The 25,691-nt window shown below is 42.3% G+C and overlaps 1 protein-coding gene across 2 annotated transcripts in view; it reads left to right on the top strand.

The window, feature by feature from the left end:
* The first annotated feature begins 1,791 nt into the window (after positions 1–1,791).
* PDK3 (pyruvate dehydrogenase kinase 3) overlaps positions 1,792–25,691 on the top strand; it is an 87,080-nt gene continuing 63,180 nt past the window's right edge. For both annotated transcript variants that reach the window (XM_065915423.1, XM_065915424.1), the window contains exon 1: positions 1,792–2,087. In XM_065915423.1, coding sequence (XP_065771495.1) covers positions 1,982–2,087 — 106 coding nt within the window. In that variant the 5' untranslated portion in view covers positions 1,792–1,981. The remainder of the gene's footprint in view (positions 2,088–25,691) is intronic.

The following is a 25,691-nucleotide window of genomic DNA, read 5'->3' on the forward strand; positions in this document are numbered from 1 at the left end:
GCCTCCAGGTAGCCCCCGAGAAAGTCACTGGGGGAATCACAGACCAGAGGTCTTTTTGTCTGCCCCTGCACACCATCAGGATTGTTTAGCTCTTCTGGCAAAGCTCCTGGTTAAAGAGATTGTTAGTATGTCTCTTGGGCTTCTGTTTTGAATGGGAAAGACATGGTAGTCTACATAATGTACCACCACCAAGATGACCAAAATGTACTTGAAAATCTAGAAGTGAGGGAAGACCAGTGGATGTCTTTTGAGTGTATGTATGACTTTTTAAGTTCAGAGTAGAGAACTGGGTGCATAAAAACCCAACGAAGGCACAGAAGCTAAATAGCTACACACCAATAATCCTACTGAGAAAACCAGTCCAACCAGACCAAAGGAGTGATTTCCAGTTAAATTTTTATCTTTCCTTAGAGAATATTCTACCTTTCATTTTTTAAAATACATTTATTTCTTTGGCTATGCCAGGGTCCTAGCTGTGGCACACGGGATCTTCAGTCTTTCTTGCAGCGTGCAGGATCTTTAGTTGCAGCATGTGGGATCTAGTTCTCTGACCAGGGATCAAAGCATGGAGTCTTAGACATTCCCCATCAGGGAAGTCCCATTCTACCGATCATTTAGTTGATCCATTGCCAAAAATAAAGCAAAGTTTGGTGGAAACGGTTAAAGCAAGCTGTATTTTATATCTTCACATTGGGAAACAATGATTTCACATACTGAGCCCTGAGTTCAAGTTCACTCTTACACAAAGAATAACACAGAGTGTAAACAGTGTAGACACAGGCTGCTGTCCAGAATAAGTGGTGTGGTGGTGCTGAGGCATGAAAAAGAGTCAGGGGGCTGTACTATGGTGGTGGTGGTCATGAGGGGGTCTGAAAGGTAGTGCCTAAGACCTTAAATTTGGTCCTTTCCAGTGGTAGTGTTGATCCGTTCAAAACAGGGCGGGCAGGGGGCGCATCAAACAGAGAGACGGTGACCTTAACAATTAATCCTGTCCAATGACGTTAGGGGGCATTCACAGGAGGTGGGTAGGGACAAAATGAAGTATCAGTGACCTTATAATTGACCCTGCCCAATGATGGTGATGGTGGTTGCATGAAATAGTGACTTTTCAATTAATCTTGCTCAAAGGTGTTGGCCCATAAAGGACGGTGGGAAGGGAGAGTTGGTGGTAACCAGGGGCGCTGAGTGATGAAATAAGGAGGCACTGACCTAACAATGCTGTCCGAAGGTGAAGGGTGGGGGCGGGGGGGAGCACGAAACAGAATCAGTGACATAATGAATTCTATCCAATGGTGACGGGCAGGCAGGAATCCGAACCGGTGAGTTTATTCTGCCCAACGGTGGTGGTAGTGGTGGAGGGCATGAAGCAATCTCTATAATTAAGTGGTAAACAGAAAATGAAAACGTATCAAGATGCAACGAATACCCTGAAGTGCAAGTCAGCTGATCCAGGGAGGGCTTCCCGGAAGAGATGCCTTCGGTAGACAGGGGCCTTGAGCAGCGAGTAGGATCGGATTCCGGGCGAGGGCTTCGGGTCTCTTTCCAGTCTCCTTGCACCTCCGCCACCTTTCAGTCGCGGAGGACCTAGCCCCGGACGGGACCCGGGTCAGCTGCACTTGCCGGGCTTGTTTGGGTCCCAGGAGGCAAGAAGGGCCGCACCGGCGCCGGGCTGTGCCCGGGCGAAAGAAAGCGAGGGCAGCAGCGGCCAATCAGCAGCCAGCGCGTGCGGACGCGCGCCCCTCGCGCCCCGCGTACGTGCGGCGGCCGGCTCCGCCCCTGTGGGCGGGGCCTGGGAAAGCCGCGGGCGACCGGCGGCAGCCAGGGAGCTGTTGCTGCTGGTGCTGCGGTGGCTGCACCAGCGGCGCCGAGGCGGAGGCCGGGCTGCGCGCTTGGCTAACGTGCCCAATCCGCGCGGCTCAGCTGCACCGGTCCTTGCGGCCGCCTGAGCGTCTCGGCCGGTCTCTGCGCTGTCGGGGCGAGGATGCGGCTGTTCCGGTGGCTGCTGAAGCAGCCGGTGCCCAAGCAGATTGAGCGCTACTCGCGCTTCTCGCCATCGCCGCTCTCTATCAAGCAGTTCCTGGACTTCGGTAAGTGCGGGGCCACGGTCCCCACGACCCCAGGGTGCGGAGGCGCTACCTTCCGGGCCCGCCGCCGCGGGTCTCCGCGGCCCCTGGGCGAAGTCCGTGGGAACCGCGGGCGGGGCTCCGGGGCCTTTCCCAGAGGCTCGGATTTGGGGGCACGGAGGGGTAGGGCCTGGCACCCGCACACCCGCCCGAGGGCTCACCCCGAGACCCAGAAACGGCGTCTGAGGAGCATCAGCCGGGCGGCGGGACTTCCCAAACCTGCCGTCGTTAGCTTCCAATCTGCTTGACACGGACCTCCGGGCCGTTAAAACTTCGGAGCGGAATGTGGGTGGCTTTTCAAGGGTTTTATGTTTAGGTATTTGGTTTCTTTCTTTCTTTTTTTTTTTTTTTTTTTTTTTTTGCGTTGGGTAAGACCTGTTTAGAAACACCTTGCGGTCGAATAAATTACGCAACGACATTTCGTTCCTTTTCTGCTCTAAGGTGCTCTTAGGCACCACCTAAGGTGGCAGGAGCGGCTGGACGCGAACTGCTGTCTTGGTGGTGTTCTGTTGAAGCAGTTGGAGGCCTGGGTTGCGAATGCCTTAGATGCTGGGGAAGAACGGACGTGTGGGCTCCTGGTGCCAGAGCAGGGTCGGGTGCCACACCTTTCGTCGTGCCTCTCCTGCGTCCCCTCGCTTCTCCCCTGTGCGGTGGGCTGCTGGGCAGCTTCCACGAAGTGAGGTGCGAGCGCAGAGGACCCGGCCCCCAACCTGCCTGAGGCCTAGCTGAGATGGGAAGAGAGTCCACGACGTCTTGTTAACTGGACCGTGTTTCCCGAGTGATGCCGGTGCGAGCACGTAGGGAATACTCACAATTGCTGAATGCGGGGCAGCTGGTTGGGAAACACGTGAAAGTGATAAAACCGAAGTGCGCAGCCGGGTATCGAGTCGGAGCACGGCATCCTGGAAGGAAAAGAAAATGGAGCGGCAGAGATGTTCTAAGCTCTTAAGGGAAAATAATGGGGCAGCTGGTCGTTTAATGAGTCTTAAGTAAATGTCAAGAGATGATGTCAGGTGGGCATAAAAACCCAAGTGCAGAGTAGGTAGCACATTCGGGGGAGAGCCAGAGCACCATGTGTTGTTGTCCACAGTTGGGATAGGACGAGCGGAATTGGTTAGTTGAGACCAAATTAAATGTTAAGAAACTAATTTGCCAGCAAATGATGAGGGAAATCAGAATCCGGTGATAGGTGGAACTTTGCATCTTAAACTTCTCTCCCAGAAGCTTTTCATTAGTTTTACTTTACCATCTCTGTCACTTGTGAGAAGTTGAGATGTTTCAGGCAGCGCCCCTGCCCCCTTCAAAGTTGAGAAAGAAAATGTCTCTGTTGCTATAAATAGCATTTTCCATCCCTAATGTGTGGTTTAGAGAGAGTCTGAAGGTATCTGCTTTTCAGTGGGGTAAGCTGAGACAGGTTAATTCACAATAAAAGACATAAAAAGAATCCAGAGACTCCTAGTTCCCTCCTTCCACTCTCCCAAGTTGAAGTGATAGCCCTGGTAGCTTGATGACATTTCGGTTGATTTATTTCTGTAGCGGCTCCTATCTACCACATTAATAGGTGTTCTGGCAAAGATGTTATTTGAGGAGGAAAACCACAGTGGGGGATAGTGTTATCATGGGAAACCCATGGGACCATTATCTGGAAAGAAATGTTCTAATTCTTGCTGTGCCACTGACTCAAGAGCCTGGCCTTGGCTGAGGGACTGAACTCACTAGAGTTCCTTTTCCTCCTCAAGAACACATGTGGGTTGTATAAGGTCATCTCTAAAGCACAGCTCCAAAACTGTGATCCTAATTTCAAAGGAAGAGGGATGAGCTTTTTACAAAGAAATTGCTTAATCTTCGTATAGGCATTTCCCATATAAAGCTTCTGACCTATTTGGGGAATAGTGGAGGGGTACTCTAATCTCGGATGATCAAAGAAGCCTACTAACTGAAGTCTTTTCCTTATAAGGAAGCTCACAGAAGTGCTATATATATAAAATTGTGGTGGAATTTGCTAGAAACTCAGGCCTCCTTTGTAATGCCCAGAGGTGAATCGGGTGGCAGGCAGCCTGTCTTTCATGACAACAGCAGACAGTTGTCACACAGAGAGGCCACTTTGACTTCTACCATTCTCTTGGTTCTTCCAGCTCTGGATAGCAGTCTGATTTTGGTAAGTGATGTGGGAGTTTGAGAATTTAGAAGGAGTGTGGGGGTATTTTTAAGGAGAGAAGGCACAAGATTTAGGAGGCTCTTATGGCCCAGAGTGATTGGAGCACACGGCAGGGGAGGGCCACCTCAAATGCTAAAAGACCCCGGGTGGGGAGCAGCCAGCTTGGGGTGGGGGGACTGTGGCAACCTCCCTGCCCCCCTCCCCATATGTGCTGGCTCCAGAAAGGGAAGCTGATTGGCACCAATTCAATATATTTTAAAAGATGTAGGGCTCAAATAGAGCAGATGCTGGCCCATGTCGAGCCTCAGGCTGCCTCTTGGTGAACTTCGTGACTTTCCTCCCCCCCCCCCCCGCCGGCTGCTTTACAAATGGGACCCGAGCTTTTGACTAGAATACCTGGACAGGGACTGGAGAGAGGGTATACTCGGAATTTCACGTTTACAGTATTTGTGACAACCACACCGACAAGTTTTGGTTTCTGTGAGCACAGAAATAGCTTTATTATGCGAATATATCCATACTAGTAAGTGAGATGATCTTCCTTGTTTAAGAAGGAATGCTAAAACTGCATGTTACTGCAGAAGCACTGATTTTATTTGAAAGGAGGATTCCTCAGTCTCCGCACTCTTGACATTTTTAGGGGTGGGGCAGGTGCGGGCTCTGTGCTGTGGGTCTCCCAGGCCTCTACCCACTGGATCCAGTAGCACCCACCACTCCCTTCACCCTTGAGTTGTGACAGCCAACTTGTTTCCAGACAGCACCATGTCCTGCAGGGGAGCAAAATAAATCACTCTCTGTTGAAGACCACTGCTATATAAAGCATTTAGAGGCATGGTTTTCTTGCCTGGGCCCCATCCCCCAAACTTTACTATAAATGTTCGGGGGTGGGGTGGGGTATAGAGCAGTGGTATTTTGGGTGGTTCTTTAGCATCACCAGGGGTGAGAACCACCAGTTAAGATGACCTTCTGGATCTGGAGTTGTCCCCCTTTTATCTGTAGGTCTTATTTCTCTATGCCTTTTGAGCTCAGTCTTTACTTAAAACATGGCCTTTCACACAGTTAGCAACTGTCACAAGAATAGCAGGTGTTCTAAATGAATTATGAGTTTATAATTGCAATGGTGCAATTCCAAAGGGTGTGATTAAAAAAAAAAAAAAAGTTCTTTTTGGTCTGAGATTATAGTTACATGGTTCCAGATTCAGAAAGTACAAAAGGACATAGAAAAGTCAGCTTCCAACTTTTGTCCACTTGCCTCCCCATTTTAACATAACTGGCAACTTGTGATACTTTTGTCTGTACCTTGCTTTTTTACACTTAATTCCTCAGACAACTTTGCATATCTATAACTGCAGAGCTTCCTTTTTCTTTTTATGGCATCTGAGAGTTTGTATGATGTACTCTATTCATTAGCCAGCTCCCTGTTGATGTTTCCAGTCTTTGCTCTGACAACCCATGCTACAGTGAATTATTGCATTCATCTTTTCATGCATGTGTAAGTATTTATATAGGACAGATTCCTCAAAATGGGATTTCTATATCAAAGGCTATGTGCATTTGAAATTTGGATCTCCGGGTCTCCCGCATTGCAGGCAGACTCTTTACCGTCTGAGCCACCAGGGAAGCCCTAAAATTTGGCTAAATATTTTTAAATTGCCTTCCATATCGAGGTTGTATCTTGATCCTCTCACTGGAAGTTTCTGCGAGTACCTGTCTTCCTACAGTTCTACCACATGGTTGTCAAACTTTTGATAAGTGAAGAAGGGTATCGCGATAGAATTATTTTCTATTTGAGTAAAGAAAAATTTTAAATTGAAGAGTAGTTGATTTATAAGATGAGTTTCAGGTGTACAGCATAATGATTCAGTATTTTTATCAAGTAAAACATTAATTTTTCATTATGGAAATTTTTAAGCATACACAGAACTAGAGGGAATAGTATGATGAATTCCTGGGTTCATTTTATTGATCTCCATGTGCTGTTTGGCTCTGGGTGTTGTGTGTATGTGCAGTCGATTAGATTTTCTTGTCAGTGTCATGCTTGTTTCAGGAGAAATTGTTTTTCTGCCCTAGGATCATAGTTTATCCTTTGAACTATCTGTTCTTTAAAGATTTGGTAGAATTCCACCTATGGAACCTTTTAAACCTAGTGTGTCTTGGGAACTATTGCTCTTTGACAGGCTTCTCTAGCCTGTGGTATTGATCTGTATAGATTTTCTGTCTCTGCTAGAGTCCATTTTGATATATTTCTCTAGAAAATTATCCTAGTCATCAAGGTTTTAAAGTCAGTTTGCATAGCTGAGATAGTAGTCTCTTAGTCTTAATTTTTTCTGTGGCTGTTCCCCTTTTATTCCTTCTATATTTGTTCTCCCCGCTCCCCTCTTTCTTGATGAGATTAGTTGTTGGTTTATATGATTGGATTCAGTTCTTAGCTTTATGACTTTTGTTTTCTAGTTCATTAATGTCTACTTTGGCTTTATTAATCCCCTCTGATCTGCTCAGTGTTGTTATTTTTTTCTTTTTGAATGGGGAAATTCATTTATTTGTTATTTATTTCAGTATTTAAGGTGACAAGCATTCCTCCAAACACTGCTTTAGCAGCTGATATGTATAGTATTTGATCCTTCCCCCCAGCTCTTCTTCATCTTTGTTTTATCCTTAAGTTAACTAAGAGTTATTAAATTTCCATTGTAAGTGTACCCTGTATTCTCATTTTGTTGTTGTTTAGTTTTGTTGCGTTGTGATCAGAGAATGCTCTCTGAATCATTATTTCTTTAATTTCTTGATGTTTGCTTTGTAGTCCAGTCAGGGCTCATTTCTTGTCCTTGTTCCTTGGGAAGCAAAAAGAAGGTTGTGTTCTCTTCTCAGGTTACAGAGTCTGATATATCAAATCTGCTGTATTAATTATGTTATTTGAATTTTCTATAACCTTTGTTTTTTTAATTTGCTGGACCTGTCATGGGCTAAGAGAGGCTCGAGTCTCCTAGTAATATGATTGTTTCTCCACACATTGCCTATGGTTTTTGCTTTGTCCCTGTTAATGTTACATTTGCTGCATTGATATCCTTAACTGTCATTGTGAGATGCACCCTTTAGGATACAGAGTGCTACTGCTAAAATTTTTTTACTAGTTCAGTGCTTTTTGGCCTTAAATATTCAACCTCATTTAGCATTGAGATCTGGAGCCCTTTTTTCCTGGTTTTAATTTTCTTCTTGAACCTTTCTGAATTACTTTGTTTTAAATATTGTCTTGAAAACATAAAGTTGCGTTTTGCTTTGTGAGTCAGACCTTACCTTTATGTGGCAAAGTTTAACCAGTTTTTATTTGTTGATATGACAAATCTGTTATCTGTAATGATAAACATCTATAGTTTCCTTTCACTTTCTATCTTTAATCCTTTAATTTTTACACTGTATTATACATCTTGCTTTGGTTTTATTATGTTTCTTTTAGTAATTAGGTTTGAATTTTTGATTCCAGGGATTATCTTTCTATTTATTGCGACCTTTTTTGTCCAGTTTTGTCACCACTAGCCACTTGAACCTATTGAGCTCTTGAAATGTGTCTGATGTGACTGAAACTGGGAAACTGAGTTGATTTAAGTTTAAACTTGCTTCAGTTAATTGGAAAACTTTTAAGTATGTTTAGAACAGTTTAAATATGTGAATCTACCTGAACTATAAATTTGATGAAATCTAATTGTAGGCCAATTATTTCTGATAGAAATTTAGCCTGTGAATTGAGATCTAAGTATAAGGTACTGGATTTCAAGGACAATATAAAAATAGTAAAATATCTCAATATATTTTTGTATTGATTCCATGTTGAAATGGTAATTTTGGGAGTATTTGCATTAAATAAAGCATCAAAAATCTCACCTGTTTCTTTTTATGTGAAGTTTAAAATGATGTGTGGCTCATGTATTTCTATTGGACAATGAGGCTTCAGACTGTATGTATTAATTCCTTATTAACAGTAATAGAAACATTACATTTTAATGTTCAGAATAAACACTTACTGATTTTTTATCTCAGTACAACTTTTACTCTCTTTTCCCCCATAAATCGGTTACTCTCAGGAATTTTGGACCAATTAACTGTCTTTGAATGGCCGTTCATGTTACGGTGGTTCTTTGTGATATTTGCAAAAGCCTGAGGTCTTCCTATTAAGTGGTTGTTATGAGTTAAAAGTTCTCTTAATGATGTAAGAAAAGGAGAACTTGGACTGTGCAACGTAACTTAAAGGTAGAACCTTCTGAATCTCAAATGTGTTCATAGGAAATGATTCACATTTTCATCTGGACATGCTTTTCATCTTTCAGCTTTACTGTGTCCTCTTCTGGTTCCTTCATTAATCACTCTGATCCTCTCTCTACAGACCATCTGTTTTATTTTCCAGTTCCTTTGCCCTTGTTCTCTGCATAGCCACACTTGTGTTAAAGATACTTGCTTCTGTTCCTTGATTTTACTCTAAACTGTCTCTCTCTGGAGGGTGGGCACTCACCTCTTCTCTGTAACCTCTCTCAACCTCAGCTGTTTGCTTTCTACTCTGAGTGGGCGCTCTGTAAGTGGTGATTATTGACTCCATCTAAAGGTTATTAAACATCATGTCGCTTTAATTTAGTCAGTGGTTATATAAGTGCAAATTTCTGTAAGGTTCCCGTGTTTAAATATAGCATCTCTGAAATAAAGCCGCCAGAAGAGAGGTTGTCTGACAACTCTGCCTTTTCACAGAAAAGATTTCTACCATAATTAACACTGGTTCTGCGAACCTTGGAGCCTTTAGCTATTAGGAGGCAGCAGCCAGTTTCCCTGTTGGACTCTTCTTGAGGTTCGAAAGCCCAGCTGCCTTCTCTTTTCCTTGAGAAGGTATTTTAAGGTTCCAATGCCCACTGAGAAGTTGGCTTGGCTTCCAAATGACTGCTCTTTGAAAAGCTTTGGGTTTCTAAAGTCATACTTCTTAAAGCCTGATTACTACTGGGGAGAAGAATGGATTTGTCTCTGGTTTTCTGTTAGCAGTCAGGCTCTTCTGCTCTAAGGCATTGCCAAGAATTCCACTCACCTGTTTAGAGACTAAAGCCAATGATTCAGAATTGAAAGGGGAAGAGAACAATTCCATTTCGGGGACAGATATCTAATGTGGCTTAATGCATGTTGGTCAATATTTAAATTTAAAGGACGGATTGACCTTTTGGGCCCTAAAGATCTGATATGACTGGATTTCAACATAACCTGGTTTATGAGACTCTGAGCACTTCGGGTGTAGTTCCGGCTCTGATTGTTGTCTTGGCAGTTAGGTATGCTTCTGAAGGGGGGACAGGCCATGATACCGACCTACGGATGACTGAATGGTTTCCTCCCATTAAACTTCGAGAAATTGATTAGGTTGTTGGCAAGATTTGGGAAATCTTGGTCTTATTACTGGATGGAAGCAGAAAATATCACCACTTTTCCCTTTCATTTTAGGTGCGTTCTGTTACTGATATTTTGCTTCCATGATTATCTGATTCCAGAATTGGGCAAATTCTTTTTTTTCCCCTTGGAATGCTATAGTCTTAAGGGCCAGCTACCTGTTTTTGTCTTACAGTTAATAGACTTCATTTTTAAGAGTAGTTTTAGGTTCACAGCAAAATGGGCAGAAAGTAGAGGGAACTCCCATACCCACCTCCACAAATAAAATGTCCTCCACCATCAACATCCTGCACCAGTGTGGGCTGTTTATTAACAACTGATGAACCACCGACCCTGATCCATCATTATCCCCCAAAGTCCATAGTTTCCATTACGGTTTGGTTTTTATGTTGTACATGCTCTAGGTTTTGGCAACACCTATTTTTGTAAATAAGGCTTTATTGGACCACAGCCATGTCCATTCATTACATAGCATATGTGGCTTCTGAACCTCTGCAGCAGAACAGTTGAGTAGTTGCCATGGAGACTGTTTGGCCCACAAAGCCAAACTGTTTACCTTCTGGCCCTTTACAGAAAGTTTGCAACCTCTAAGATAGTTTGGATCCCTGTTAAAGAAGTGTGCCAGCCATGATTGCTCTTATTTTACATTTAAATAATAAAGCTCCATTTGTCCTCTTTCTAGTAACAGTCAAACTTGGCTATCTGGAGGGTGACTTATGGGGTAGCTAAGGTTCGTCCAGGTGATCGGTGGCTTAGCTCTAGGATCTGTGCTCCTGTGTGGAATTACCATGTGAAAGACTTCAAGGGATTGTATAGCTTTAATCTATAGGGCTGTCCCCAGAGTTGAAGTGTACCGGTTTCTCCACAGCCCTCCCAAAATGAGGTTTTATGACTTTGTGTAATAGGTAACATAGACGCTAAAAATTTTATTTTTTTACCCTTGTGGGTTTATTTTGTTCATTTTGATGTGTGTAAAGTGCCCTTGACCGTTTACTCACTGGACTCTGGTTCAGTTCAGTTCAGTCACTCAGTTGTGGCCAACTCTTTGTGACCCCATGGACTGCAGCACGCCAGGCCTCCCTGTCCATCACCAACTCCCGGAGTTTACTCAAACTCATGTCCATTGAATCGGTGATGCCATCCAACCATCTCATCCTCTGTCATCCCCTTCTCCTGTCTTCAATCTTTCCCAGCATCAGGGTCTTTTCAAATGAGTCAGTTCTTCGTATCAGGTGGCCAAAGTATTGGAGTTTCAGCATCAGTCCTTCCAATGAATATTTAGGACTGATCTCCTTTAGGATGAACTGGTTGGATCCAAGGTACTCTCAAGAGTCTTCTCCAACACCACAGTTCAAAAGCATCAGTTCTATGGCACTCAGCTTTCTTTATAGTCCAACTCTCACATCCATACATGACTACTGGAAAAACCATAGCTTTGACTAGACAGACCTTGTAGGCAAAGTAATGTCTCTGCTTGTTAATATGCTGTCTAGGATGGTCATAACTTTCCTTCCAAGGAGCAAACGTCTTTTAACTTCATGACTGCAATCTCCATCTGCAGTGACTTTGAAGCCCAGAAAAATAAAGTCTGTCCGGGCTCTGGAGTTTTAATCATTTGTGTGAACTCCCTGTGTCTACTTTGCACAGTAATCTATTGTACTGTGTAACTATTGTTTCCTATTGCACTCTCTTCTTTAATAATTATCAAAGTATACTATTAAAGGCTTGTGAGAAGAATACCATCTCTAATTCTTCATCCATTTTTTGTGCCGTAGGCTTACAGCTTTTGCCAATCTATTTATATATGTTGACAATGAATATGTTTCCTTTTTATTTAGTGCACAGTCTGAGTTTTAATATACTCAATCATTTACAATGCTTTTATCATGGTCAGATTTATCACCTAGAGCAGTATGTAAGTTGTTACTAAATCCCTCTGGAATTCGTTGCCATCTCTGCTGGGATGTTTGCAGTCAACTCGCTTACTCAGTTCTGCTGTCCATTTGCACAGCAGCAATGATCAAGACCCTATGTCTTTCTCTCTCGTTGCTCTTTTGTCACAGAGTAGAATATTTATAAATTCTCTCCAAAAGGAGAACTTGCTGATTTCAACTAAATATCATATGCTAACTTTTGCCTTGTAATTTCTGGTAAAATTTGGTGATGGCAGCTCCTTGTCTATTACCTGAGATTCTTGTTGTTCTTGCCCACTTAATTCTTTTTGGTAAATTAGCTAACTTAGAGAAAATGTGCTAAGAGAACTGTGAATGGGTACCTGGCATTCATTGAAGCTAGCCTGAAAGTATCTTCAGGGAGCGCATTTCACCATATTTGTGGCAGAGCTGGGTTTGATTTCCTTCATATCCCTTGAGGATACCTTCTTTCCCAGTCAGTGGCTCATCCTGTCAGAGATGATTCTTTCTGCTATAATAAATAGCAGAATAACTACAGCAAACTTACTTGTCATCTATTACACAAGTCAATGTTTATATTCTGTGTGATTGAATATTTGGAGTTCTAACTCAGATTATTTCCTTAAGCATCACCCAAGCTGTTGGGACTTTTTCATTCTTAGACTTGACCTCTGATTCCACTCCATCATTTGAGTTGTGCCAGTGTTTCTTTCTTACTAGGGCATGGAGGTCAGTGTAGAATAGTTGTCACTCTTGGGAATAAATCACTATGTATCTCTTTTAACATTTTCTCAAGGCATGAAGTTAAGTATCGCAAGTGCTGTGTAACATGCACATCTTTTCCCAGCGAATTACTACATTTTCGTTGACCAGAGCAGACTCAGGGTTTACCCGACCCTACCTTGGATCTGTCCTAGAAGAGTACAGTGTTTTGTTTCCTCAAGCTTGGTAGCAGATATTCCTTAATACGTGACTGTGCACTTTGTATAAATTTGGTTAATTTTCCCCCTTGCTTCTGAGATGAAGTAAAAAGCATTAAGCAGAAAGTTTTGCTATAGTAGCATTCCTTTACTGGTCCTGTCATGTGCTCCAGTGTGGTCAGTTTCCTAGGAGGCTGAAACAAAACTCAAACAGGAAAAGAGAGACTAAAAATAGATGGGTCAGTGAAAAAGTTTGGGATGCTCAGCCACTGTCTGAGCCTGTGGAGGTCTTTGGTTTATCCCGCTATTGAATTTTCTGTGATTAGATGCTGGTCAGTGAATCTCAGCCCTGAACGCTCCTGAGAATTATCTGGGGAACTCCTAAAACCAGTGCCCGCCCCCCCCCCCAAAAAAAAAACCCCCCCTGTAGGCGCCAATTAAATCAGTCTCTGAGAGTAGGATCTGGGTACTGATATTTTTTACTTACTGGGTGACTCTAATGTGCTTCCAGTGTTAAGAATTGTGTTAGATCTGTTAAAAATTTTTGCCCAAGACCTCTGAAACACTAAGCAATAAAGTCTTTGAGATGCTGATGGTTAAGATGTTTAGGATTCCATCAACTTTTTTTTTTTGACCGGGCCATGCGACTCGTGGGATCTTAGTTCCCCGGCATTGAACCTGGGCCCTGGCAGTGAAAACACTGCGTAACCATCGAACCACCAGGGAATTCCCAGAAGTCCACCAGCGTTCGTCACCCTTTCTGGATTCAGAATGAAGTGGGAACTGAGAAGCCTTGGGGAATCGTTGAGGCATAGCTGCTGCCTTTGAAGGTCTTCTAAGTAAATGAGAAGTTGGGACAAATACGTCAGTATATATCAGTTAGCTAGAATGTTTGCATGCCACGAGTTTGTGGCATGCTTTCTCTACCTCTCCCTTGGAGGTTTGTGTAATAGAGGTGGTTTCTGGGTATATGTGAAGTCTTAACCCAGGTGTCTTTTTTTTTTTTTTTTTTTTTTTTTTAACTTTGGCGGGTCTTTGTTGCTGTGCGTAGGCTTTTCTCTAGTTGTGGGGGCAACTCTTTGTTGTGTGTGCAGGCTTCTCATTGCAGTGACTTCTCTTGTTGTGGAGCACAGGCTCTCGGTGCATGGGATTCAGTAGTTGTGGCTCCTGGGCTCTAGAATGCAGGCTGAGCAGGTTGGTGCACGGATTTAGTTGCTCTGTGGCATGTGGGATCTTCCCGGACCAGGGATTGAACCAGTATCCCTTGCATTGCAAGGTGGATCTTTAACCACTGGACCACCAGGGAAGCCCCTAACCCAACTGTCCTACTGTCCTTTATCCGAAGCATCGTTGGAGGCTTTGTTTCTTTGCACTTATTTTTTCTTGTGGAAAACAAATGTAAATACATGTATGTACTCTTTTTCTTGATTTCTAGCTCCTTTTCTTGGCTACTCACTCCTAGCAATGCTCTCTCCAGAGTTGTCCCAGATTGTACATGAGGCAAGGTTGGTGCAGGATAAATAATTGTAAGGTGTATAAAGGAAAATCTTATTCCTGTAGATTGATTGAGTGGGCACTTGAGCTTAGAGATCACCTCCAACCTCCCCAGTTTTACACATAAGAAAGTAGGTGATGAAGAGGCTGCTTGTTGACCTAACATCTTGGCTGCCTCTTCCAGAGGGAGCCAGAAATTATTCTTTCTAGGAGGCGAAGGGAACTTATCTTTGCGTACCACTTTTGACCAGATGCAGTAGTAGACAGATGGAGCTACAGTTCCATCCAGGTGAAAAAGATGTTTCCCTCTCTTAAATGAAGACGCTGAAGCGTAGATGATTTATGTATCTTACCTAAGCAAAATTCGGAGCAAAACCACTGTTAAAATTCAGGTAGATTGAGCTTTTAAACGTACGCTGTTTTTCTTTCAATATAACATACCATTTTTTTCCTACCTAATGTACTGTTACCCCAGTGCAATTCTTTCTAGCAAACAGTCTCTATTAGTAATGCTGGGGTTTTATCTAAATTTGTTCTGTTAAACAATCAGGAAATTGCATAGTCTCATGTTTGTCTAGTGTTATCACTTTGGAACCATCAGATTGCTACCTCCTTCACTTACTTACACTTCATTTACTTTATTTACTTATTCTAAGGGCCCATCCTTGTTAGTGTGCCTGTCATCTCTCTCTGGAAATACCATAACTGGTCTGTGTGAACTTGTACTCAAAACTTGATTTCCGTTGCCTACCATCAGTGTGAGCTTGGACAAATCACTTAATCCCACTACATACACTTCAGTGTCCTTTTCTACAAAGTGGAAGCGATCGCATTGAACCATAGGCCCGTTGCACCCACGCACTTGAAAACATGCCTCACAGTGCATGGCACATGGTTGGCGCTCAGTAGATGTTGGCTATGCTTTTGTTGTGGGAAGTTAGTGACACAGTGTTTCCTGGATGAAACCAGCTTCCTGCAAAGAATAAAAACTGCAAAGGGAGCTCTTAACCTCGAATGTTAATTATCTTCAAGTTTGTTGGCTGAAGGTCCCAGCTCTGTAAACTAATCATTTTCCAAGCAACATAGTGCTTTTAGTGTGACTGGCTTTGAAGCTTCTTCATTCACTGTAATGGTTAACTTAAGGTTTTGCCTCAGTTAACCTCGACGATGAGTACATTGTGACCTTGACTTAACTGTTCCTGCTTCCATGACGACAAGACATTCTTTTAACTCACCCTCCACCCTTAACTAGATCCTAACCCCCCTGCTTCTGGAATTAGAATGACGTGAATCTGGGTGGTGACTTTGGCTATGATTGTTGCTCACACGCTCCAGCCACTCTGGGAAGTCATTCTCAAAATGTCCTTCTGGCCCGACACACCATACTGCCACTTTATTATCACCTTCCTGCTGCCTTCTGGCTCTTCTCCTAACTATAAAGATTGGAATACTCCCAAGCAGATATGTAGAATGAAGTGATCTGTCTATTAAAGGAATTTACCATTACTAGCAAATGTTATCTTGAACCCCTGAATTTTATTTGCTATTGTAAGTTTATACTGAAACTTACTAGGTATTTTAATTTTCAGTGCTCATCAGGAAAGAGTAAACACCTGCAGTGGGCCAGGTATTATGCTAATGGACTGTTCAGTTTTTTAAGGAATCCTGAGATCTATGGGACATAGAACTGAATGACGAGGGCTGATGGGAGAGGGGCTGCCCAAGCCAAGGGCAGAAATTGTGGCCCATGGGGAAATGTACTTATAATTTGGTTTGACCTTATGACATAGAGAGGGGCAAGTTTCTCACTAATCTGTCTGTGTGTGTGTGCACGCTCGGTCTCAGTCGTGGAATTCTGTCCGTGGAATTCTTCAGGCAAGAATACTGGAGTGGGTTGCCTGCCCTTCTCCAGGGGAATCTTCCTGACCCTGGGATCAAGCCTGCGTCTCCTGTGTTGGCAGGCAGATTCTTTACCACTGAGCCACCTGGGAAGTTCAAGGACACATGTATTTTAAGAGCTAACAAACAAGATCTCTAAAGAGAGAGGATCAAGGTGCTAGTTGATGTCACTCACTTTCCCTCAGCCAAACACAGATCTCCTTCAGGGAAGGATCCAGTAACCCTCACCTGCCTTAATTAAGAACCTCTTCACAATCACCCTGTACCCTCTTTTCTTACAAGAGCATCAGAAACGTTACATGAAGGTAGCATGGGCCTCAGACCCCATTAGGAAGGTCTGCATACAGTAGCATGTTCTGTTCGAAATTTCTTTTTTTTTTTTTTTTTTAAGAATACAATGGCTCTAGTAGGGTTTTTTTTTTTTTTTAAGTAGAATGACTCTAATTATAGAAAGACCTTTTTCAGATGACTGTTTTTTTCCTTAACTTTTTTTTCATTTTTAAATTGAAGTATAGTTGATTTACAATGTTAATTCCTACTATACAGAATCCCTAAGCTACACAGTAGGATCTTGTTGTTTGCATGAGTGCTCAGTCATGTCCGACTCTTTGCTACCCCATGGACTGTAGTCTGCCAGGCTCCTTCATAGAGGACAGACTGTAGTCTGTCCATAGAATTTTCCAGGCAAGAATACTGGAGTGGGTTGCCATTTCCTTCTTCCAGGGGATTTTCCCGACCCAGGGATCAAACCCACATCTCCTGCATTGGCAGGCGGATTCTTTACCACTGTGCCACCTGGAAAGCCTCTGTTCTGTGTATAAAAGGTTGTATCTGCTAACCCCAACCTCTCACTTCATCCTTTCCCCAATCCCCTCCCCCTTGGTAAACACCGATCTGTTGTCTATGTGAGTCTGTTTCTGCTTCATAGATGGGTTAGTTGTGTCATATATGGTAAAGTGTCTGTCTACAATGTGGGAGACCCGGGTTCGATCCCTGGGTCGGGAAGATCCCCTGGAGAAGGAAATGGCACCCCACTCCATTACTATCGCCTAGAAAATCCCATGGATGGAGGAGCCTGGTAGGCTACAGTCCATGGGGTCGCAGAGAGCCGGACACGACTAAGCGACTTCACTTCCCTCACTCAGATTCCACATATAAGTCGTATCAGATGGTATTTGTCTTTCTGATTTAATTCACTTGGTACGATAATCTCTAGTTGTATTCATGTTGCTGCAAATGGTGTTATTTCATTCCATGGCTGAGTAGCATTCCATTGTATATGTGTATTACATCTTAGTTATCCATTCATATTTCAGTGGACATTTAGATTGTTTCCATGTCTTGGCTATTGTGAATAGTGCTACTATGAACATAGGGATGCATGTATCTTTTTGATTTATAGTTTTGTTTGAATATATGCCCAGGAGTAGGATTGCTAGATCATATGGTAATTTTATTTTTAGTTTTCTGAGGAATCTCCACACTATTTTCCATCGTGGCTGCACCAACTTATATGCGCACCAACAGTGTAGGAGGGTTCCCTTTTCTCCACATTCTCTCCAGCATTTGTTATTTGTAGACTTTTTAATGATAGCCATTCTGACCCGTGTGAGATGATACCTTATTGTAGTTTTGATTTGCGTTTTTCTAATAATTAATGATATTGAGCATCGTTTCGTGTGTCTGTCGGCCATCTGTATATCTTCTTTGGAGAAATGTCTGTTTGGGTCTTCTGCCCATTCTCGGATAGGGTTGTTTGATGGTTTTTTGTTGTTGAGTTTTAAAAACTCCTTTTAATGACTGTGTATTTCCCCATGTAAATAAGCAATATTGTAATTTATTTGACTATTCCCTTATTGTTGGATACTTAGGTTATTCACAATGTCTCTCCCAAACCTTTTATTTGGAAAAATTTCAGACCTTAGAAAAAAACGAAAAGAACAATACAGTTAACACCCATATCTAGCACCTAGATTCATCAGCCACTTTACATATTTGCTTTTCAATCTCTTTACCCTTCTATCCATCCCTACTACTGTGTTCCTTCCCTCTCCATAAACACCTTTTTGGCCAGACCATTTTGAGAGTAAGTTGCAGGTGTAAAGACTACTTCTACATACTTATATATTAGTTTGGTGCCAAAGTAATTGTGGTTTTGCATTGTTGAACTTTGCCTTTTGATATTGGAATGCATTCTTAAATAAATGTGATTATATCATTTTAATGTTCATTTCTCAATTTGTTTTTTTGCTAATGACATTACTTGTTGTGTATTTTATATGTATTTTAGACTATGGAAGTGATGTTAGACAAAAAGCAAATTCTACCAGTTTTTTTTTTTTTTTTTAACATTTTATTAAGGTATAGTTGACTTTCAGGTGCACAGCAAGGTGATTCAGTTATATATACACATTTATTATTTTTGAAATTATTTTCCATTATAGGTTATTAAAAGACATTGACTGTAGTTCCCTGTGCTATTGCTTGTTCGAGCAATTTTCTTATTTGAGTTCAAAATGGGTCGTAAAGCAGCAGAGATAACTCGCAACACCAACAATTCGTTTGGCCCAGGAACTGCTAATGAACATACAGTGCGATGGTGGTTCAAGAAGTTTTGCAAAGGAGATGAGAGCCTTGAAGATGAGGAGCGCAGTGACTGGCCATTGGAAGTTGACAACGACTAATTGAGAGCCATCGTTGAAGCTGATCCTCTTACAACTACGTGAGAAGTTGCCAAAGAACTCAACATCGACCATTCTACGGTCGTTTGACATTTAAAGCAAATTGGAAAAGTGGAAAAGCTTGATAAGTGGGTGCTTCGTGAGCTGACCACAAATCAAAAATACTGTCGTTTTGAAGTATTGTCTTATCTTACTCTATGCAACAATGAACTATTTCTCAATCAAATTGTGACATGTGATGAAAGGTGGATTTTATACGACAACTGGCCATGACCAACTCAGTGGTTGGACCTAGAATAAGCGCCAAGCACTTCCCAAAGCCAAACTTGCTCCCAAAAAAGGTCGTGGGTTACTGTTTGGTGGTCTGCTGCCAGTCTGATCCACTAGAGCTTTTTGAATCCCAACAAAACCATTATATCTGAGAATTATGCTCAACAAATCAATAAGATGAAAGGCTCAGTTCTTCTCCACAATAATGCCCATGTCACACAATCAACGCTTCAAAGGTTGAACAAATTGGGCTATGAAGTTTTGCCTCATCTGCCATATTTACGTGACCACTCGCCAACCGACTACCACTTCTTCAAGCATTTTGACAACTTTTTGCAGGGAAAATGCTTCCACAACCAGCAGGAGGCAGAAAATGCACGAATTTTTATGCTACAGGAATAAACAAACATTTCTCATTGGCAAAAATGTGTTGATTTTAATGGTTCCTATTTTGATTAATAAAGGTGTATTTGAGCCTAGTTATAATGATTTAAATTCACGATCTGAAATAGCAATTAAGTTTGCACCAACCTAATATATTGTAAGTATAAGAAGTGTTCTCCTAATGTCCAGGACACAGTGATCACACTTGGGGAATTTATCATTGATATTATAACTTGGTTGAATATTCACATTTTCCCTAATGGCTCATGGCTACTATATTGGATAGCTGGGGTCTAAAACATACTCAGGAGGCACTGTGACCTCCAGAGGGGCTCCTATCTCAGTAAGGCAGCACCAGGGATACAGGGCGGGCGTAAGAGGTAGAGCTGGCTGAACGAAAACTGGAGAATGAACCAGAAGTCTGAAAAGCGAAGGGTTACCTTCCAACCTGACCATGAGAACGTTAGTAGGCAGGCAGCTACCCTTAGGCAAAGTGAAGGGCAAAAAAGAGGATTCTTCTTTAAAGACGCTGAATGAACTGTTTAAGGTGAATAAGGGAAGCTGGTGTGGTGTTAGGACCCCACCAGAAAGACCTGTGTAATTCATGAGGTGTTTGGGGTGCTCCCTTAGTGATTAGGCTGCCTCACTGAGCAAGCAAGGGCTACCTGCCATCTGAGGAGAGCCCACAGCGAGAGGAACTAAAATAAATGGCCAAAACATGACTCCAAAGAAAACAAATTCAGGTAGTAGAAGAGTGCTTTGAAGTGTAATTTGAGAAATAAATCATTTTCTACACCTGTTTATGAACATCTTAGAGGACAGATGGCATTGTACAAAGATGGCCATGGCGATGCTATTCTGTGATGTGCCCTTGCCAGCCTTCCACCAGGTGGGGGGCGGTCGGGAGAGGAGGTCTGGTCTCCTACCCCTGGAGCCTGGGCAAGCTATGGCTGCTTAGACCATTTGAGTATGACAGAAGGAAACTAGCAGTGTGACTTCTGTGGCTGGGTCATAAAAGGCCATGCAGCCTCTGCCTTTTTTATGGAAGCCATCCCAGAATCCAGCTAGCCCAAAAGTGAGGAGTCCCTTGGAGAGGCCACCAGAAGATGCTCCAGTAGGCAGTCTCAGTCTGCAAGTAGTCGGCTGAAGCCTTGTGAGCGGGAAGCCTTCGGATACTTTCAGCTCCCCACAGTTCAGTCACTCCCCCAATGTTTAAGTTTTCCCAACTGAGGGTCCAGAGCAGCCTTACCTCCTGTGTCCTTTCTGAATTCCTGACCCACAGCATCTGTGAGCGTAATAAAATAGACATTGGGCTGAGAGAAATAGTTTGATAGCTGGCTGTTGTGTAGCTCAGATGGTAAAGAATCCATGTGCAATGCGGGAGACCAGGGTTCAATTCCTGGGTTGGGAAGATCCCCTGGAATAGGGAAAGGCTACCCACTCTAGTATTCTGGCCTGGAGAAGTTCATAGACTGTCTAGTCCATGGGGTTGCAAAGAGTCGGACATTACTTAGTGACTTTCACTTTCACTTGACTGTTGTTGGGACATTGAGTTTGGTAGTGAATGAGGTGTGTGTGAAATACCTGATCTTTGACTCTTTGGCTCTGAAGTTTCTGGCTTACTGTTAGTAATAATAACCCAAATGGCCCAGCCTAGAGTGGACTCAGCATCAAGTTTGGTAGGTCCCAAACCCACTACCTATCTTGATCTCTTGAAATTCAGGAGTATGTTTTCCCAGAGGAAAACTGTTAAACTTCCCAGGCAGTGAAATAGTATTTTTGGACATATAGTAAAAGAGACATTTTCAAAGTATGTGTGTGTGCGCTCAGTCAGGTGGTCCAACTGTTTGTGACCCCATGGACTGTAGCCTGCCAGGCTCCTCTGTCCATGGAATGTTCCAGGCAAGAATTTCCTACTGCAGGATATCTTCCTGATCCAGGAATCGAACCTGTGTCTCTTGTGTTTCCTGCATTTTCAGGCGGATTCTTTACCACTAGCGCCACCTAGGAAGCCCAAAGTATAAATGAAGCTAGAACGGGTGGGGAGGGATTCTTCTGAAGGATATTTACGATGATTTGGTAGCTTTCGACTGTTTCTTTGGAAGGACTATTCAGTTAATCATTGCTTATAGCTCTGGTAAATTCTAAAATAAATTACCTATCCTAAAATTCAGTGTTTTCAAAAGATTGAAATCTTATAAATACAACTGAAGAAAAACAAAAAAGATTCCCCTAAAATAATAATATGTCACTTTTTTTTTTTTTTTTTTTTACCCATTTTAATGTTGTTCTTGTTCAGTCACTAAGTCGTGTCTGAATCTTTGCAAGCCCGTGAACTTTAGCATGCCAGGCTTCCCTGTCCTTTGCTATCTCCCTGAGCTTGCTCAAGCTCATGTCCATTGAAGTCAGTGATGCCATCCAACCATCTCATCCTCTGTTGCTCCCTTCTCTTCCTGCCTTCAATCTTTCCCAGCATCAGGGTCTTTTCCAATGAGTCGGCGCTTCTCATCAGGTGGCCAAAGGATTGGAGCTTCAGCATCAATCCTTCAAATGAATATTCAGGGCTGATTTCCTTTAGGATTGACTGGTTTGATCTCCTTGCAGTCCAGGGGACTCTCAAGAGTCTTCTCCAGCACTGCAGCTCAAAGGCAATTCTTTGGTGCTCGGCCTTCTTTATGGTCCAACTCTCACATCCATACATGACTACTGGAAAAACCATAGCTTTGACTAGACAGACCTTTGTTGGCAAAGTGATGTCTCTCATTTTTAATATGTTGTCTAGGTTTATCATAGCTTTTCTTCTAAGGAGCAAGCATCTTTTAATTTCATGGTTCCAGTCACTGTGGGCAGTCATTTTGGAGCCCAAGAAAATGAAATGTGTTAGGGTTTCCAGTTTCCCCTATTTGCCATGAAGTAATGGGACCGGATGCTATGATCTTAGTTTTTTGAATGTTGAGTTTTAAGCCAGCTTTTTCACTCTCCTCTTTCACCTTGAATGTGAAGTCAAGTGGGCCTTAGGAAGCATCAATACAAACAAAGCTAGTGGAGGTGATGGAATTCCAGTTGAGCTATTTCAAATCCTAAAAGATGATGCTGTGAAAGTGCTGCACTCAAATATGTCAGCAAATTTGGAAAGCTCAGCAGTGGCCACAGGACTAGAAAAGGTCAGCTTTCATTCCAATCCCAAAGAATGCTCAAACTACTGCACATTTGCACTGATTTCACACGCTAGTAAAGTAATGCTCAAAATTCTTCAAGCCAGGCTTTAGCAATACATGAACCGTGAACTTCCAGATGTTCAAGCTGGTTTTAGAAAAGGCAGAGGAACCAGAGATCAAATTGCCAACATCCGCTGGATCATCAAAAAAAGCAAGAGAGTTTCAGAAAAACGTCTATCTCTGCTTTATTGACTATGCCAAAGCCTTTGACTGTGTGGATCACAATAAACTGTGGAAATGTCTTCAAGAAATGGGAATGCCAGACCACCTGACCTGCCTCTTGAAAAACATGTATGCAGGTCAGGAAGCAACAGTTAGACCTGGACATGGAACAACAGACTGATTCCAAATAGGAAAAGGAGTACGTCAAGGCACATACGACAACTATATTGTCACCCTGATTATTTGACTTATATGCAGAGTACATCATGAGAAACGCTGGACTGGAAGAAGCACAAGCTGGAATCTAGATTGCTGGGAGAAATATCAATAACCTCAGATATGCACATGACACCACCCTTATGGCAGAAAGTGAAGAAGAATTAAGAGCCTCTTGATGAAAGTGAAAGAGGAGAGTGAAAAAGTTGGCTTAAAGCTCAACATTCAGAAAACTAAGATTATGGCATCCGGTCCCATCACTTCATGGCAAGTAGATGGAGAAACAGTGGAAACAGTGACAGACTTTATTTTCTTGGACTCCAAAATCACTGCAGATGGTCATTGCAGCCATGAAATTAAAAGACACTCCTTGGAAGAAAAATTATGACCAACCTAGACAGCATATTAAAAAGAAGAGACATTATTTTGTCAACAAAGGTCTGTCTAGTCAAGGCTATGGTTTTTCCAGTGATCATGTATGGATGTGACGGTTGGACCATAAAGAAAGCTGAGCGCCAAAGAATTGATTCTTTTGAACTGTGGTGTTGGAGAAGACTCTTGAGAGTCCCTTGAACTGCAAGGAGATCCAACCAGTCCATCCTAAAGGAAATCAGTCCTGAATATTCATTGGAAGGACTGATGCTGAAGCTGAAACTCCAATACTTTGGCCACCTGATGTGAAGAACTGACTCATTTGAAAAGACCCTGATGCTGGGAAAGATTGAGGGCAGGGGGAGAAGGGGACGACAGGATGAGATGGTTGGATGGCATCACTGACTCAGTGGACATGAGTTTAGTGAACTCCGGGAGTTGGTGATGGACAGGGAGGCCTGGCATGCTGCGGTTCATGGGGTCACAAAGAGTTGGACACAACTGAGCAACTGAACTGAACTGAAGAGGCTCTTTAGTTCCTCTTCGCTTTCTGCCATTAATGTGGTATCATCTGCATATCTGAGATTGTTGATATTTCTCTCAGCGCTGTTGATTCCAGCTTGTGATTCATCCAGCCCAGCATTTCACATGATGTACTCTGCATATAAGTTAAATAAGCAGGGTGACAATATACAGCCTTGACGTACTCCTTCCCCAATTTTGAACCAGTCTGTTCTGTGTCTCGTTCTAACATGGTTAGTGGTAAAAATGGATTGTAAACTCAAACATTTAATTGATATTTAGAAAAAGCAGCATTATCTGAATGAGCTGATCATTCTTTTGGATTTTGGTGCCTTGCTGCTAATTTTTCTATTTTTGCCTTGCTTTTCCATTCTCTGATTCCCTTGCTTTGGTTCCTAAAACATCTCCCACTAAGTATTAAAGCTGAAAGATGTGGATAAAGATAGCCTTTAAGTAATCCAGACAGGAGACTACATTTTGGGGAGGCATGTGCTCAGCCCTGTGCTTTAATTATCAGATCATTCCATTAACTGAAGAAATAATTTTTTCCTACTTGCTGTAAATTTGTCGAAAAGAGGATTAGAGATTCACCAGAAATATAGGCCATAGTGGAAACCAGATAAAGAGAATAATCAGTCAGAACTCTTGCTCTCAGAAGGCTGGTCAAATGCAGCTTTCTTATTGGTGACCATCAGTTATTGGTGACCGTGTTAAATCAGAAGTCATTTATGAGAAAAAGTCATTTATGTTTCTGTGTCTATTTATCCTGTGTCTTGGTGAATTGGAAAGCTATTTGGAACCTTTCTAGACAGAACAATCACATTTTTTGCAAATGTAGTAACTGTCTCCAACTTCTCAATGAAAGGATGAAGTATGAAGACCAAACAGAAAACAGGAGAGAATTAAAGGGTCATCAAAAAAGAAGGAAAAAATTGAAGAAATACACGAGTGTATTTAAGTTCACAAAATGAGAATTTTCCATGCCTCTCACCCAATGCTGCTGCTTCATTTTCTGAACTAGGGAAAGATTTAATCGGTAAATTTGAATAAGATGAAGTCCATGGAGGAATGCAGAATAAAAATAGAAAATCAAAATTAAGGAATGTGGAGAAGCCAAGTAAGCAGGGAAAAAATGAAGTCAAATGACTGGGACGAATAAGTGGAAAATACTCAGTATGCCAGAAGCCTTAGAAAAACACAACCCTTTTGAGAGGACATTCAATTAAAACCCAAAGCGTCTCTTTGGTAAGTTAACTGAAAAAAAAAAAATTGTTGAAACCCTTTGATTTAAAGTGAGTATTTAATATTAACACACAGGACAAAAAACTTTGAAGAGGAAAACCACGGAAAGGTTAAAAAAAAATCAGGCATTCCATATATATTTTTAGGCTCACTAATTAACAAACGATAAAAGACACCCCCCTGTTTAAGCTGATGTATAATTAAGGTATCCAAGTACAAAGAATTCATCTCTGAAGCTAAATTAGAATGTAGGAGGCAAAACCTGAGATTTTTGCAGGTACTCTTTAAAAAAAAAAAACAACAAACTTCTGAAAGTATTCTCTATTCTTGGAGTAAATCATTGAGAAGCTTCCATAGGTGAGGCACTGCAAGCAGTGCCATGGCGGGGGGGGGGGGGGTATACAGACAAATAAGATTTCTTTCAACACTAGTTTATGAAAGGCTGGTCATCCAGGAAGGCTAGAATCAATGCTTCCTGAAGTTTGGTTATTTCAGGCCACGCCCAGTAGTTAGTTGCCCTCTAGTTAGTGCAGAGTTGACCAATGCAAGCCTCAAGGCTTTTGTTTAGGAAGAAAAGTAAAGTGAGTGGCAGGGACACAGAACACACTTTAATCCTTTCTAATCCTTTTTTAATTATGTAGAATCATCAAATGAGCACAGGCGACCTCACTGAACCGGAATGCAGTCACGCTCGCGGGGCTTAGCATC

This window comes from Muntiacus reevesi, chromosome X (assembly GCF_963930625.1).
Source record: "Muntiacus reevesi chromosome X, mMunRee1.1, whole genome shotgun sequence".
Lineage (NCBI taxonomy): Eukaryota > Metazoa > Chordata > Mammalia > Artiodactyla > Cervidae > Muntiacus > Muntiacus reevesi.